The 15,712-nt window shown below is 39.0% G+C and overlaps 1 protein-coding gene across 4 annotated transcripts in view; it reads right to left on the reverse strand.

Annotated features, from left to right (window-relative positions):
* Positions 1 to 4,052: 4,052 nt before the first annotated feature.
* syt7a (synaptotagmin VIIa) overlaps positions 4,053 to 15,712 on the reverse strand; it is a 147,938-nt gene continuing 136,278 nt past the window's right edge. For all 4 annotated transcript variants that reach the window (XM_058766604.1, XM_058766603.1, XM_058766605.1 and 1 more), the window contains one exon: positions 4,053 to 15,517. In XM_058766604.1, the coding sequence (XP_058622587.1) occupies positions 15,413 to 15,517 (105 nt within the window). In that variant the 3' untranslated portion in view covers positions 4,053 to 15,412. The remainder of the gene's footprint in view (positions 15,518 to 15,712) is intronic.

Consider the following 15,712-nt stretch of genomic DNA (forward strand, 5'->3'; position numbering starts at 1 on the left):
GAGAAAACCATAAAAGCAGCTATTTCAGAGTCTCAATATGTCATTCAATAGCTTTCGGTCATGAATAGACTCTGAATAGCACACTCATATTCAGACTTACGGTTTGGTGCTTGTTCATGTGACGTGAGAATAAATGGCGTAACTGACAAAAATTAGCATGACACGTCATCATTGTGTTGAACTGTTAGTTTAAGAAAACATGCCTATTAAAACACAGCATAACATAATATAGAACTATTTTTATGTCCTTGTTTGACAGATTCATTTCTCCCATTGTTTCTTTAGTCCTTTCTCTTCATCTCTCAAGTAAAGATATTTCAGCACCTATTTCTCTTCTCAAATGCTTTACATTTTCACACTCACTTCCCGTCCTACTTATATTTTCTCACCCTGTCTCGCCCTTTTCTTTCTCTGTCAGATCTCTCTCTCTCCATCTGTCCTGGGGGCTGCTGGCACTTTCAGTGTGTCTGGACTCCCTGTTTCCAGGAAATATAATGTCAGAGCAGAGAATGCTTGTGTCCTTCCCGGCATATAATACAGATGGAGAGAGGAAGCAAGATAGAGAGAAACACAGAGAGGTTTGGCTGTGGCATTCAAAAAGATGCCTCCATTCAGAAGCCACAGAGCAAAAAATAAAAAAGGAAAAGGATGCTTTTAGAGAGCTACGTTCACACATGTACAGCAGACAAGATGGATTGAACACTGAAAATACAAACATATTGGTCAAGTCAAGTCCCTGTTCACTTCTCCTAATAGCCCTGATTATTACATCACTCTCTTGATTCTGATTGGTCAACCATAGCATTCTGCAGCCAAAAATGTTGTATAATAATGCTAAACTGTATATTTAACTAATTTACATAAAAGACAGCCATAACATTTATTTAGCATTTAACATTTTCTATGTATTCATATGATAAGCAGTTGTGCATAATTAATGGTATAATGTAAAGTCAGCCAGTAATTATTGTTAAATAAACACCTTTGGAGCGCAGTATTATCATTAGCTAAAACTAAAACTATTAATAATTGTTTTTGTTAATTAAAATATAGCTCAAATAAAACCAAATATAAATATTGGATAATAAAAAACATTTTTAAAAATGACAAAAGCACATAAAAAAAGTGTTAAAACTTATATTTGTTATAAGTATCAAAGATGGTGACCTCCATAACACAAGAAAATTACTTATTATATTCTAACAAGCAAAGTCATGTTTGTCAGCAAAGCACTTAATGCAATTTCAACAATCAAAAAAAATAAATAATAATAATTACAAATGTTATTCTCTTTAATACAAAAAAATATATGTATAGTTAAAAATATATATCTTTCAGTATACAATTAAAAATATCTTTATATTATATTATAATGAGATGTCTATATATTATATTATAATGAGAATCACCATTAAGAATAATGAAATTTAATAATTAAACTTTAAAATGGACAGATTACAGTAAAGATAAGTATGAGATTGTCGCTCTGTTTCATAATCAAACTGTACGGACCATATTTAGCACCCCAAACAACCCGTTTGGTGAACGTAGCCAGAGAGGGGACTGTAGAGACAGACGGGACGAGAGAGAGGTGTGGGATAAAGGTGTGGATGGAGTGTATCTAATATTAGTCCACCGTGATGTCATAATGGAGCTCCAGCCGTGTCGTGTGGGTTTGGAAGTGTGCTGTGTTTCAAAGAGAGTCGAGAGCTCAGCGTCTAGTCTGCAGGATCCTGGAACACTGTGTTTGTGCAGATTCTTTATTCACTCCAGGATGTACTTTAGCCTCCCTTTCTATTTTTAAACCCCTCTCCGACTCTCCTGTTCTGCTTCTTTCTCTTGCAGCCTGCTCTTCCTCTGCGCTTTTCCCCATACGGACTGTCGTTCAGTTGTTTTGACAGGCCTCAGCTTGATTATTACACAACCAACTGTTCAGCTGTGCATCGCCTGACTTCACCCAACCAAACACACTTCAGAATCAAGAACTGGTTCTTATTCAAAAGACCGGAACCGAATGGTTTTCATGACATTTGTTTCCGTTCTGCAACATCTGCAACCTTCCGATGCTGCAATCATGCTGATGGAATTTAACTGAGATAGTTTGACTTGCAAATACTCCAGATAACAATGAGTTATGATTGCATGAACACAGTATTGGCATCATTAGAATTAGCTGTGTCACTTTCTGTTGGCTGATTGAGCTTGTTCTTGGGATTAAAGTCTGTGGAAACTAGTGTTTCCCAACGTTGTTATTGGAGGCTCACCAGCAGCACACATTTTCAAACTACTTCTAATCAAAAACACCTGATTCAGCCAAGGCCTTGTCCACACTACTACGTTTTTGTTTGAAAACACATCTTTTTCTGGTTGAAAAAGTGGATAAATTAGAAAATGCCGTTTTCGGGTTGTAGTGTGGACTGTGAAAACAGAGGCTTTTGAAAACCGTATGTTAAAAACAATGACGCAGGTTTAGTCATGTGACGCATATTTTAACAATAGATATCTATGTTTATATCAGTATTGTACCTGTTATGTCCTATTCACTTTCACACTGTTGCTACAGATTTGTTACTTTGTACACTTTTCATATCACAGTCCTGCAAAGACGACAGATTTACTCAGCGATTGCTATTTTGTGGCAAAACATGAGGGCAGTTGCATCTTAGCTCAATCTTATAATGGTGAGTGCGTGCGTCCTGGACGCTTCAGTGAATGGTCAGATATTTTCGTAAATAAAATGATCCTGCCAGAAGAATTCCATGAAAACTTCCATCTGTGTCGTCTCAGTGAGCTGTTTAAGGTGGCAAATCCAAATTCGTATGAGTTTAGGAGATATTATAAACACCTAATGTTATATTTGTCTGAGAACAGCTCACAGTTTATTTAGCTTATGCTATCACTGTTCTTCTAAAATGAACTTATCTGACAACATGCTTTCGAGAACAGTACGGTAAATGCAATGACAATTGTTTACCATACATTGTCTATTCATTTCACCATAAAATACTAAGAAAATCATTAAGGGAGCCATTAAAGGTGTAGTTCAACCCAAATGAACACTATAATCATTTACTCACCCACATGTCATTCCAAACCAGACTTTCTTTCCTCCATGTAACAGAGAAAGTTCATTTCTGAAGAATGTCCAGAGGCTCCTTTCACTTCTGAATAATCGTTAAGTGGAATCAGAACCAGAATTGATCATTTCCTTACAATTCCTATTCTCAGTAAAACTACAATTACAGAAATATACGACCTACACTCAGAGAGCAATCAAACTGTGGCAAATGAAAATGCCATACCAAAATTAATAACACACTCAAGTCTCAATATTACTTGAGCATGACAAATGATTTCAAATGCATTACCTTGTGTGGTGATAAATTCATTCGTACTGACTTGCAATTGATTCATTGTTGTTTCTATTTATAGACAATTACATTATTAAGATTACAAAAACCCATTATTTACCACCAAGCTATGAATGAATAGTTAAATATGCAAACCACTCAGTTTTATTTATTTAAATTTTTTTATTTTAAGCCTGAAACAGTGATAAACAAAAGTCCCTTTAAGGCAAGTCATGTCACTCAGCAGCCATCTTTGAAACGCCTCTCGGGCATGCAAGTGCATCTCTTTGAATGGGGAAACATCAAATTCTCCAAAACTGTTCGCGAAGATTATGATTAAATTTCATATTTGAAATCACCAATGCAATCTGACAACTGTATCATAAATCTTGTTTATTTTGTTTAAATAGCGTTAAAAAAGCTTATTTCTTAGACTAGACCAGCATGCACAGTCCTAGACGCATGTCTCAGAATGCTTACTGTTTCTATAGCAACCGGGACTTATAACAGTAGCTGCAGTGATGCGGTGACTTTACCGATTAGGGATTGGCTCTTTTGCTCAGAAGGCAGGGCTTCGTTCGATATGTGGCCATATTGAGAGTTGCATTTTTCCCCATTTAAAACTATACGAGTGACACGTCTTGGGTATTTTATAGTCTTTGAAAGTAACAAAATGACCTTGAATAAAGACTCAACGCCAGCTGATGTACAAATGATTTAGTCTATTTTATTATGGAACATAGTTAGAACTGTGCTCCTTAGCTCCGCCCACCCTCACATCCAGTCACATGGAAGGGTTTGGGTGGGACAGGAAAACAAAAAAGAGAAATTCAACCAATAAGATCACAGTCCGCTCGGCCAAAAAAACAGGAGAGGCTCAAAATTGGGAACGCTTTACTAACACGCTGCTGGACAAACATCACAGACGCCTCAAGCTCAAGCCACGAAAACAATAAAATCTCTACTGCCCACTATAGGAACAAATTCCCCAAAATTCGCCAGCTCTGGGAAAAAGCATGATGTTCACAAACTTCCTTTTATACCCTGTTAAAGGGTGTAGACACAACATCAGGAGCATTTTCAGGAGTAGTGATCATCATATGATGAATAAACCCGACTGCGTGTTGTACACCCGTGCGCTACACTTTAAAAAATAAACGTTCCAAAAGGAGAACCTTGGGGAACCATGATGCCATAGAAGAACCAGTGAACAGTTCTTAAAATTATTTTTTTCTTAGTGTGAGGAACATTTTAAAAATCTACGAACCATTTTTCACTACAAAGAACCTTTCGTGGAATGCAAAGTTCTTTGTGGAACCGTTAACACCAATATGGAACCTTTATTTTAAAGAGTGTACATTTTTAAAACTCTACAGTGGCTTTCTGTCCAACAGTTAATGGAATGTTTGAAGTTTTTTTAACAAGTATGAGATCAACAGAAGAGCTTTAGGAAGAGCGAGGCATCTGAAACACTAGTCCAGCTTCAACACTTCATCGCACAAAAGTATATAGCATATCATGAATAAACAAACACTGAAGACAAGCACAGATTACAGCTAAACACTGCGAAAAACAACAGGACTAATCGCTAGTCAGCTTCCGTTGTCATTACCTCAGTTCGTGAAGTATGAAAATATAGGCGAAGGGAAACTTGAAACATGTAGTCATAGAACAATATAGAACAAAAAAAAAATGTGATTGTAAACTACATGAGTGGTTTAACATCTAGACATCTTAGACAGATGAGATGGATCCTATGCTAAGCTCTGACACACTAACGTAGGACTTGTGATCACATGGGGAAGATGGATGCAAATCCTTGGCCAACTGATCTGCGTTCCCAAGCACTCTCCCGGGCGCCTGAACCTCGCTGTGTTCATCAACAAACAACATACGAACAAACGAACAACCAATAGAAAGGAAACAACACACGTCGTAAGATGCCACTAGGTAATTTACAAAAACATTGAAAGAAACGAATGACAACGAGGAAAGAAAGCAAGGATATAAAAACATGTGGCATCTCTCTGCATTTACAGAAAGCATGTTTTACTGGCTTAGATCGCGTCTATGCTGTTAACCTCTATTGACACTATTCTGTGAGTCGCTCACAGGCAGCTAATCTATACAGTACTCTTATTATTCATAGATTTATAGGTTGCTTTTTTTTACACTGTACAAAGTTGGCAAAAAAATACATGAATAAATACATTGAGTCAGATTGTACACATCAAGCGTGTGTTGAGACTTAAAGCGTTCTTCGCAAGTGAGGTGTATCGGGGGGAATGAAAGTGAGCAAGAAGGACGTAAGCCCTCCATACGGGCGAAATAATATTCTTAGTCTGTTCAGAACAAATGCTTGTTTTATTGGAGTCTGTGAGAGTTTCATTACTAGAGTCGCCTTTTATCGGTCAGCACTCCTCCATCTAACGTAATCAACATGCGGTAAAACCTCATAATTAAAATGTGTGTGTTGTGTAACAGAAGTGCTGAGCATGAGTGAAACAGATATTATTGGCTGTAGATTATTAGAATGTGTTGCAACTGGATTTCTCATGCTCGTGAAAAACTCGCAGTTGGAGTCGGCCCGACAATTTTAATGATTTCTAATGTCTCTATGATATTCTGGTGTCAAAATATGGTCAGGGACCTCATACAGTTCTGTATGTATCTACAGTTCAATGAGTTCTTACAGTAATCGCATTTTTGAGCAATTTTAGCTTGTTTGACTGGCAGACAGGTTTTTTGGTCGTTTGAAAATGATTAAGATAATCCAATTTGTTCTGCTTTTTTCCTATTTTATTTAAAATTTTGATTATTAGTCTTTGCTAAACACGCAATTGAACCTCCAGGAGCTCACATGACAGGCTAAAATTTTACAGTGTGCGCTCGTCCTTAGAATTAGAAGTTTCTTCAAATAACCAGCCTTAAGTTTGAGCAATAGTAATGATGCTTGCCTTAGCAAGTACCATACGATCAGCTCATCAGGACTTGGATTGGAGAGAAATTTGGCCAGAGAGCTTCGGTTTTTAGGGTTTTGGCTGTAATTTTCTGTGTAGAGAGAGATGGGGCGGAAGATATCGACAAGCCCTGCCAAACACACCATGCAGCAGCATATGGGATGCAGACAGGCTGCGTGTGCTTGTTCTACACATGCTGGACCGCAGTGAGCGTGGATCTGTCTCAGCTGGCCGTCGTCATGCCGTTTTGACGCAGCTCTGTGTGCTAGCTGTGCTAATATTGGAAAACAGATGCAACCCGCATCAAACTAAAACAACGTGGTGCCGTTATGAAACTCAACAGAGTGACTATGTGTGTTATACAAGTTTTTAAAGCTTATTTTTAAGCTGTTCTAACCACTATTTGGACAACCAGATGTTTAAAATAAAATGAAAAACAATCAGTCTCCTGTGTTAAAAATACTACTTAAAATACATGTTGTTGATTACCACAGACCATAATTTTGCCTTCTTCAAAAATACACATTGATATAAGTTCATAAATTTTGTAATATTTTTGTAGCTGTCAAGACATATTTGTTTGGTTTTACAAACTTGAGGGATTATTTATTTTACTGTTAACGCAAGCTATTATTCAAGAGCAGTCCTTTAATTTGAGGTTTGTGACATTATTTTGATATTTTGCCTGTCGCTTGGTTTCTGTTATTATTGTATTGCACTATCTAGCTCCGCCCACAGTGAAATCTCATTGGTTCAAAATAATATATATATGTTCTGATTGGCTGTGATTTTGCCTCTTTTACATTTTTTTTTTTTTTTATTTCAATGAGGAGAGAAAAATCACACCTGATTAGGTCCGGAGGGCGTCTGGTGGAATTGTGGGTACATTATGGGTTGGGTTTGGCAGTGTGATGTCAAATGATTGGCAGTTGCTTTCTTGCTCCTTCATTCCCCCTCAGCCCCAGCAAAAATATGACAGATGTGAAAATCCCTTGTTCAAGAAGGGCAGTCGGGTGCGTCATCAACGCACGGTTCATCAGGAATATCTGTTTTCAGTACAAGTGACGAACAGAAACATGTACAATAATTTCCTTCCATTTTTGCTCAGTTATTTACAAAAAAAGTTTTTCAAAACATGAAATCAGGAGACTTCTCCCATTTATCATCAACATTTATGATCAAGAATAACAGAAAACACCGAGCACGCACACACATACAGACGTACAGAGTCGAACAGAAACAGAAAGAGAAGAATTATTACTTGTAGCGTCATTTTTAACTTCATTCAAAAGAAGTCCCACTAAAACCCTGACGGGGAGGAGTCACGCTTCATGATGGACAGCTCTTCAAACCAATAAAGAGAAGCGCACGGGGAGCTGGAGCTGGAATGACAGAGCTGAAGTGAGTGAGAGATAAAGAGAGAGAGATCGAGAAACTGACAGACACAATTTGGACAGCAATCTGTCAGAAGAGCCGAAATATGTCACAATCACACCATGATTGACCATCACACGCACCACAGAAACAAACCCGCTCTAGTCAAGCCCTTCTGATAACAGAGAGAGACGCAGAAGGTTTCTACACCTCCACAGATCAGATGAGAGCATTTTGATCTCCACTAAACATCTTTTCTGGAGCTACAATCCCAAAAACGTCAACAAACGGCATGATGTATATCTGCTGGGCAAAAATGACTGCTAATGCTTTGAGCTAACAAATGATAGGGCGACTAGCTTATACCTTGTAGTGTGTGCTTGGAAAATCACAAATTGCATCTCCTTATCTCAGTTATTTCTCAGAGACACGAATGAGATTAAATGGTAATTTGAGCAGATTTTTCTCCTGAGGAATCGTCTTCAATAATCGCACATGCATCTTCTCTAGCTTACATTTTATAGTGTGCGCTCAGCAAATCACAAATTAGATTTCCTTACTGTCTCAATTATTTCTCAGACACAAATGAGATTAAATGGAGATTTGTGCTGATTTTTCCTCTGAGAAAAATATCCCAGTAATCACACATGCATCTCCTCAAGCTTACAGTTTGTGTGTTCTACAAATCACAAATGATATCTCTTTATTATTTCAATTATTTCTCAGAGACAGAAATTAGATTAAATAGAGATTCATTCTGATCTTTCTGAGAAAGCATCCCCAGTAACCTCACATGCATCTCTTTTAGAAGAGTTTTTAGCAGAGGTCTCGGTGACGTCTCAAAATGAGCTCTGAAGTCTGCTAGGATAAAGTCACAGATCTCATTATGAGCTCAAACGTTTCTCATCCCATTCTCTCGAGCGAATGATCTGAGCTAATGCCCACATTCATTTTAGAGCTCTATATTTTTACATGAAGCCTGATTTGTGTTTTTTTTTCTCTTTCTCCAAATTAATTATAAGGAGAATCATGTGAGACGAAATTAATACGTGATAAAACATGGCCAATAATTGAGAACTGAGCGATGAGCAACCGCTGAGAAATAAAATGTGCAGTTTAACAGCTGCTCAGTCGAACACCTCCAACTGAGACCTGCATGATGCAACCCACTGCAAACATGTGCTAAACTCATTTTTTATTATTTTTTCTTTCTCACTCTTATTTCTGAGGAGCAGCTAATTGGACCGGAGGAATGACTGATGTACGGCATCGGCCTGTGAATTTGTCTTTCTGATAATGTCTGTGTGTGTGTTTGTAGGAGCGAACACGGAAACCGCCGCTGTGTGTGTGAGAGATGCGTGACGTGTTCAGGCATGTGGAAAAATTGTTTTTTTTTAAATCAGTAATATGGTAAAATGAAGAAATGAAATTATTGTTGCTGGTTAATGAGCTGAAAAACAATTGCATGTGTTTGCAATGCTTTTGGACAAGTGTGTGTGTGTGTTTGTGAGAGAGAGAGAGAGAACTTTAGCTCAGTTTCCCCCCAAAAGGTCCAAGCAGAAAATAATTCACAGTGACACTGACTGCCAAAACAATCATACTGCTCTATAATACACACACACACACAGACACACACACACACACACACACAGGTGAATGCACGTGCATGTGCGCGCAGACACAAACACACACTGAGCAGAGCAAAGGTGCTGGTCAGCACAGGGGTCAGTGACCATCACACACAACTTTAGACTGCTGACTGAGTCTTATGAGAATAACTAAATAAAGCTCAACTGTGCCACGTAAACATGTTCGTCCTGCAGCCTGTACTGGATTAATTCTGGAATTATTAAACAAATGATGAGTTTTACAACAGATGAAGTGTCATTTGTGTACTGCTAAGGGCACCAAACGAAACTGCAAAAATAACTTGATTTTTATGTTTTTGCAAGCACAAAACATACTGCTATGATGCCAGGTAGTCCTGAGTGGTTGAGTCGTGGTTGCTAGGGTGTTCTGGATGGTTGCTATGTGGATATTAAGCTGTTCTGGATGGTTTTAGGTTGTTCTGAGTGGCTGTTAGGATGTTGTGAATGGTTGCTAAGGTCTTGTGGGTCATTTCTGAGCGGTGCTAAGCTGTTATTGTGGGTTGCTAGGGTGTTCTGGGTGGTTGGTTGCTAGGGTGTTGAGCATGGTTGTTAGGGTATTCTGGGTGGTTTCTAGGTGGATGTTTAGGCTGTTCTGGATGGTTGCTAGGATGTTCTGAGTGGATGTCGCCATGGTGTTAAGGATGGTTGTTAGAGTGTTATGGATGGTTTCTAGGTGGATGCTATTAGAGTGTTCTGAGTTGTTGCTAAGTGGATTCTAGCTTGATTTTGAACATTGTTAGGGTGTTTGGGATGGTTGTAAGCATGTTCTGGGTGGTTTCTAAGTTGATGTTGGGCTGTTCTGGACAGTTGCTATGGTGTTTTGGGTGGTTTCTAGGTGGATATTCAGCTGTTCTAGATAAATGCAAAGCTTTTCTTGGTGGTTGCTAGGGTGTTGAGTACTGTTATTAGGGCGTTTTGTATGGTTTCTAGGTTCTGGGGTGCGTTTCCCAAAACCAACTATGGTCGCAAGTTCCGTTGTTGCCAATAAAGTTCAATGGAACTAACAACCATAGTTAGCTAACGATGGTTTTGGGAAGCGCACCCCTGGATAGTTGCTAAGCTGTTCTTGGTGGCTGCTAGGGTGTTGAGTATTGTTGTTAGGGTGTTTTATATGGTTTCTAGGTGGATATTCGGCTGTTCTGGATGGTTGCTAGGCTGTTGAGTATGGTTGTTAGGGTGTTTTGGATGATAAGAATGTTTTTGGCAGTCAGGATTAGGCTGTTCTGGATGGTTGTTAGTAGGGCTGCACGATATATCGCATGCGATATTTAATGCACTTCTTGTCTTGGCTTTACTGACAAGATGTGCATTAAATATTGCATGCGATATATCGTGCAGCCCTAGTTGCTAGGGTGTTGAGGATGGTTTCTAGGCGGATGCTAGACTGTTCTTTATGGCTGCTAGAATATTCTGAATGTTTTCTATGTGGATACCAGGCTGTTCTGGACAGTTGTTAAGATGCTGAGGGTGGTTGCTACTGTAGGTGGGTGCTAGATTGATCTTGGTGGTTACTAGGGTTATAAATTCTTAATAAAAAGTAACCCAAACTCACTCCATCGCTTGAGCGAGATGTTGACATGTTGAGCTGCTACAACAACAGACTCACAATGTACAGGATATCAAACTACTAGTGGCTTACTTATAGACTCTGAACATTAAACCTCAACTTTAACTTAACATATAACTGTAAAAGTGTGTGTCTGAATGGGATTTGTTGTCTGACACACATTACAGAAGTTAAACAGTTCAGAACTCAAACAATTTACTTTCTCAATATTTACTTTCTCCAGTCAGCAGCAGCATAAGTGTGACAGCAACACCGCTAACACGCGTATGCAGGCACAAACACACACGTACGACGGTCAACCGGCTTCGATTGGCGAAGCGAAAAACAAGGTGACCCACGACAGCACCTGCACACACATACACACTGAAAACGTGCTCAAGTTTGGCTCATATGAGCGCACACTCAGCAGATGTTGCATCACAACGTTTGTGTACGCTAAAGGCTAGGATATGGAGAGCGAACACAAACACACAATTTAAGCGGTACTATTATCTGATTACATCGAGCACATTAGAGCACTCTATTAAACGCTCCACTGATCTGAGATGGCTCTCGGCTGAAAGCAGATGTACTGCGGACACTTAAATACAGTCTGGAAGACACGCTGCATTGCTGCCTCCGATCTGCCAAAGATCCGCCTCGGCACGGACAGTCTAGAATCGAGTGGCTGAAAATCATTACGAGGCCTTCTGGTGATTTTATTCAACTTGCAGTTTACCGTATAACACCAATAATAAAACTTTAACAGCTAAAGAAATAAAAAATACACAAAATTCCCACAAAAAGCTGTTTTACTCTATGCAACAGTGCACCCTCATAGTGGCGCCATGTTGAGGTCACATGCAAGCGGCAACCTTCCGGACTCTCTCTTGAATCCAACACAGAAGTGACTTAAACTGCAATTCATCGACTGGCTCCTAGAGACTGTCTCCAAAAGGGAGTCAGTCCCATAGACCCCCCATGTTAAAATGCCCAACTTTACAGCAGAAAAAAGAAATGTCTACAGCCTGGTACAAAAAGTGGTTTTGGTCTATATAGGTAATTTTGCCCTTCATGACAACTGTAAAATATATTAAGCCTTAAAGTTCTGCATATTTAAGGGCATGGCCACTTGAGTGACAGGTGGATTGCCGCTGCTGTCACTACCATCGAGCTAGGTGGGCATGGTTCCAGCAACCAGGCATCTCAGCTCCACCCACATCCCGCCCTTTTGCCCATTTTTGATTATCTGGGCGTGACGCGGCGCCAACTGGCTCCTCCCACTTTGGGCTTCAAAAATGCTCTTAATAAAATGGTTTTGGACCTTGATTCGGACTGGTTGATTGGTCAGCAAAAAACAACAATAAAGAATAAATAATAATAAAAAATAGTATAAATAAAAAAATTACATCATAAAATGGTGTAAAGAGTACAGTCATGTTCAAACCTTTGGACAGGTAATGTACATAAAGAAGTAGCATGCAACTAGAGATTAGTGTTAGTAAAACACAGGATATCAACTAGTTATTACTGAAACTAATATTAGAAATATGTATTCAAATGCATGAAGTGTGCTAAATAAATTTAATGTCAAACATGTATTAATCTCACATCAAATTTGGCAGCCATAAATGGAGATATTTTGCTATATTTTAGGCTGTTCTGGATCATGTTTTGCTATTGCTATTGTTACAGAGTGCTAAAAAACTTTTATAGCTCATGACATTTAGGTGCAAAACAGTCTGTCCTGTTCAAGGTCTCAGCCCAGAATAACTAGTTGTTCTTGAGCGGGAGTGAGAAATTGGACGGCGTCCTCTGCTTCTGTGTCTCGATGTCAAGCTGAGCGTCTCTACACTATTGCACACTCACTCCGTCCCCATAGCGACCCCATGGCAACGCCACACCTCACGCTAACACATACCTCGTCATGCCACAAGCAGCCGGTCTGCATAAATGACACGGTCATGACAAACACTCACACATACCAATCACATATACAGAATAACAAAGCATTTGATAGAGAGAGAAAGAGAGAGATCGTCTGTCCAGCACAGTCCAGCCTCCCCGAACGCCCCGTTTGCTCTTTAAAACGCTCCTCCCTTAAAATACAAAAACTATTTATTATTGTATTAACAATTACTATTATATTTCTCAGTGTTACACCATTAAAAAGTGCAGCTCACATTTCTCCAACTCTCTTCAGAGGAGAAAAGAGAAAAGAGTCTCATAATAAGACGGAAGGAAGCCATGAGAAAATAGAGCAGCATATTCACACACTTTGATTATTTTTAACATCAATGAAGATACACATTAATGCTGTAATACACGCACAGGCGAATCTCATAAAACCTGTCAGGAACATATCTGGGTCCTATTTCACCTCAAAATCAAAAGAAGGAAATGAGATATATATTTGCATAAAGAAAATAAAGCCTGTTTTTCGGACCATTAACCTTTTCTGCAATTGTGACATTATTTTCATGACAATTAAGCACATTTTACTCCATTACCACAATGTACAAAATTATGCATTATTTAAATTTTAAAATATTCATACATTGTGTGCAGTAATATTAATTGCACAGCTTTAATGTATGCATTATTTTAGGCAGAAAAGAAATGTATTAAGGTAATCAGTGTCAATATTTAGAATAGCAAGAATTACAGGAGAAATTAAATCATGTAATGAAAATTTGGGTGAAAATGTGCGTAATACCAATCATTATATATTTATATATAAAAATCCATTATAATTATTGTCTTATTAAATCAAAAATCATTAAAAATATTTATAAAATTATATATTTATTATAATTATAGTAGTATTTAAATTGTAATAATTTTAATTGGAGTTATATATATATATCATGGCAGCATGGTACAGCCTTTAATTTTTAAATTTAATATAAATTATTAGTTATTTATAGTATGAGCATTTGGAGGTAAAAGTGTTTTTCATGAAAATATCATCACAATAAAAAATGTAATTGTGCTTAAAATCAGTCTTCATTTCCTTTATTCAAAATAAAATTTTTTTTTTTTCTGTTGATTTTTGGGATAAAACGTGACCAGGTCAGGTTTGGGTGAGATTCATCCCCACTACGTCCTGAAACAGTCTCATACGCACACATACGCGGGTAAAGGCAGGTTTTTTCCGTTAACTGGAGGGTTTCTGTAAAAGATGAGCCCCTATCAGCGCACACACACACACACACACACACACAAATAAACACATCACTAGAGCAAAGTGTGGCGAGAACTATCCGGCGCACACGGCGCAAAATCAACTTTTTGCTTCTATATTTCACAGCAAATCTGGAAGAACAATTCTGATTGGTTTCTTCAAATGTCCTTTTGATGAAAAAAAGATGACATCAAGGGTTTTTTTTTTTTTTGTATGTGTGTGTACTTTTTTTTTTTCTTCCATCCGGATTCCATCCCAGAAGACCTGGAACAATCCTTCGAGAAAGTCATTTTCTTTTTCCGCCCTGGTGGTTAATGTTTTTTAACGATATTTCGGTTGGATCTACGACACGTCACTCACAGCACACGGACGACAAGGGATCCCGAGAAAAAGAGGACTTCACTACTATTGTGCCAGCAATAAAGAGAAACCACAGAGGAAAAAAGCAAAAGAGACGAGGATGGAGTTCATTTGCTTTCTTTAAGTCTCCAGATGGCGTAAGGTTTCAATGTCTGCGGCTTTCAGCTGAACCAATCGGAGCTGTTTACTTAGAAGAAGTAAGAGAGGATAGATAGATAGAGAGAGAGAGAAAGAGAAGGAAGGAACAAAGATATGGAAAATCAGGTCAAGTGGGAAAGACACGGAAAAAGGCTTGGAGAGGTCAGGGATTTCGAGAAAAACAACTATAAATGGAGACTAAAAGAACCGAGAGGCTGCTAATGGAAAGAGGGCGTCTCGTTTCCCCTCATGGCTTTAATTACTCGCACGGGACGTCTGAGACCTGGAAAAATACAACTCCCAGAGTTCCTGCGACTCGATCCGTTTCAGCAGTGGCCAATTTAAAGGCTGCCAAATGAGCTCCCATGAGCCTCCGGGTCTAGACGCGAGTGGTTGGTTCGATGAGACGAGGGACGGGGCCGAGCTGATGCGTTCACACATCCAAAAGATGTCAGACCTCTCCAGCCTGAGGAACACAGGGGAATAGGGCTAGAAAACCAAAACAGGAAGGAAACGGCATCCTGGTAACGTGTAGTTGCGGCACGAATGCTCTCAGAGCTTCTTTAAATGGCTTTGTTGGATTTAGCGACTATCCCAGAGTCCAGAACGGATGCTAATGCACAAAAGAACCGTTGGCGTAATTAGCTAATAAGCAGGCATTTGGACTACATGTTACCAGAGTAAATAAAGTGGAGAGAGAAGCTCAAAGGTTAAAGGTTACAAGAGTGGATGGCTAAAAGTACCCGTGTTGTGCCGTCTGGCAGCAAGTTAGTCTTGTGCATAAGGACGGGGTTTCGGGTCAAAGGTCAAATGGGGTTTGGGGGGGAAAAATGGGAAATGGAGAGGGCAAATCAGGCTTTGAGGGCGTGCCACTGTGCCACGTTTGTGCGTGGCCGGCTCAACATGTCCTTCCAGTGTTTGACCTCGGCAGGACCGCTCTTCCATGACAAGTAGATCTGAGAGAGAGAACGAAAGAGAAAGAGATAATGTTAAACAAGACTGAAGGGCATAGCAGGGTTCCCGCTCTTTTCAAAACCAGGTGGGGGATCGTAAAGAATTTAACGACTCGTTTCCAATTCCACTAAATGATTCCATTAATGATTCTTTTAGTAGTTTTGAAGAACCCCATTTTCTGTTGTCGTGCCGCTTTT

The sequence above is a fragment of the Onychostoma macrolepis genome, chromosome 25 (genome assembly GCF_012432095.1).
Source record: "Onychostoma macrolepis isolate SWU-2019 chromosome 25, ASM1243209v1, whole genome shotgun sequence".
Taxonomy (NCBI): Eukaryota; Metazoa; Chordata; class Actinopteri; order Cypriniformes; family Cyprinidae; genus Onychostoma; species Onychostoma macrolepis.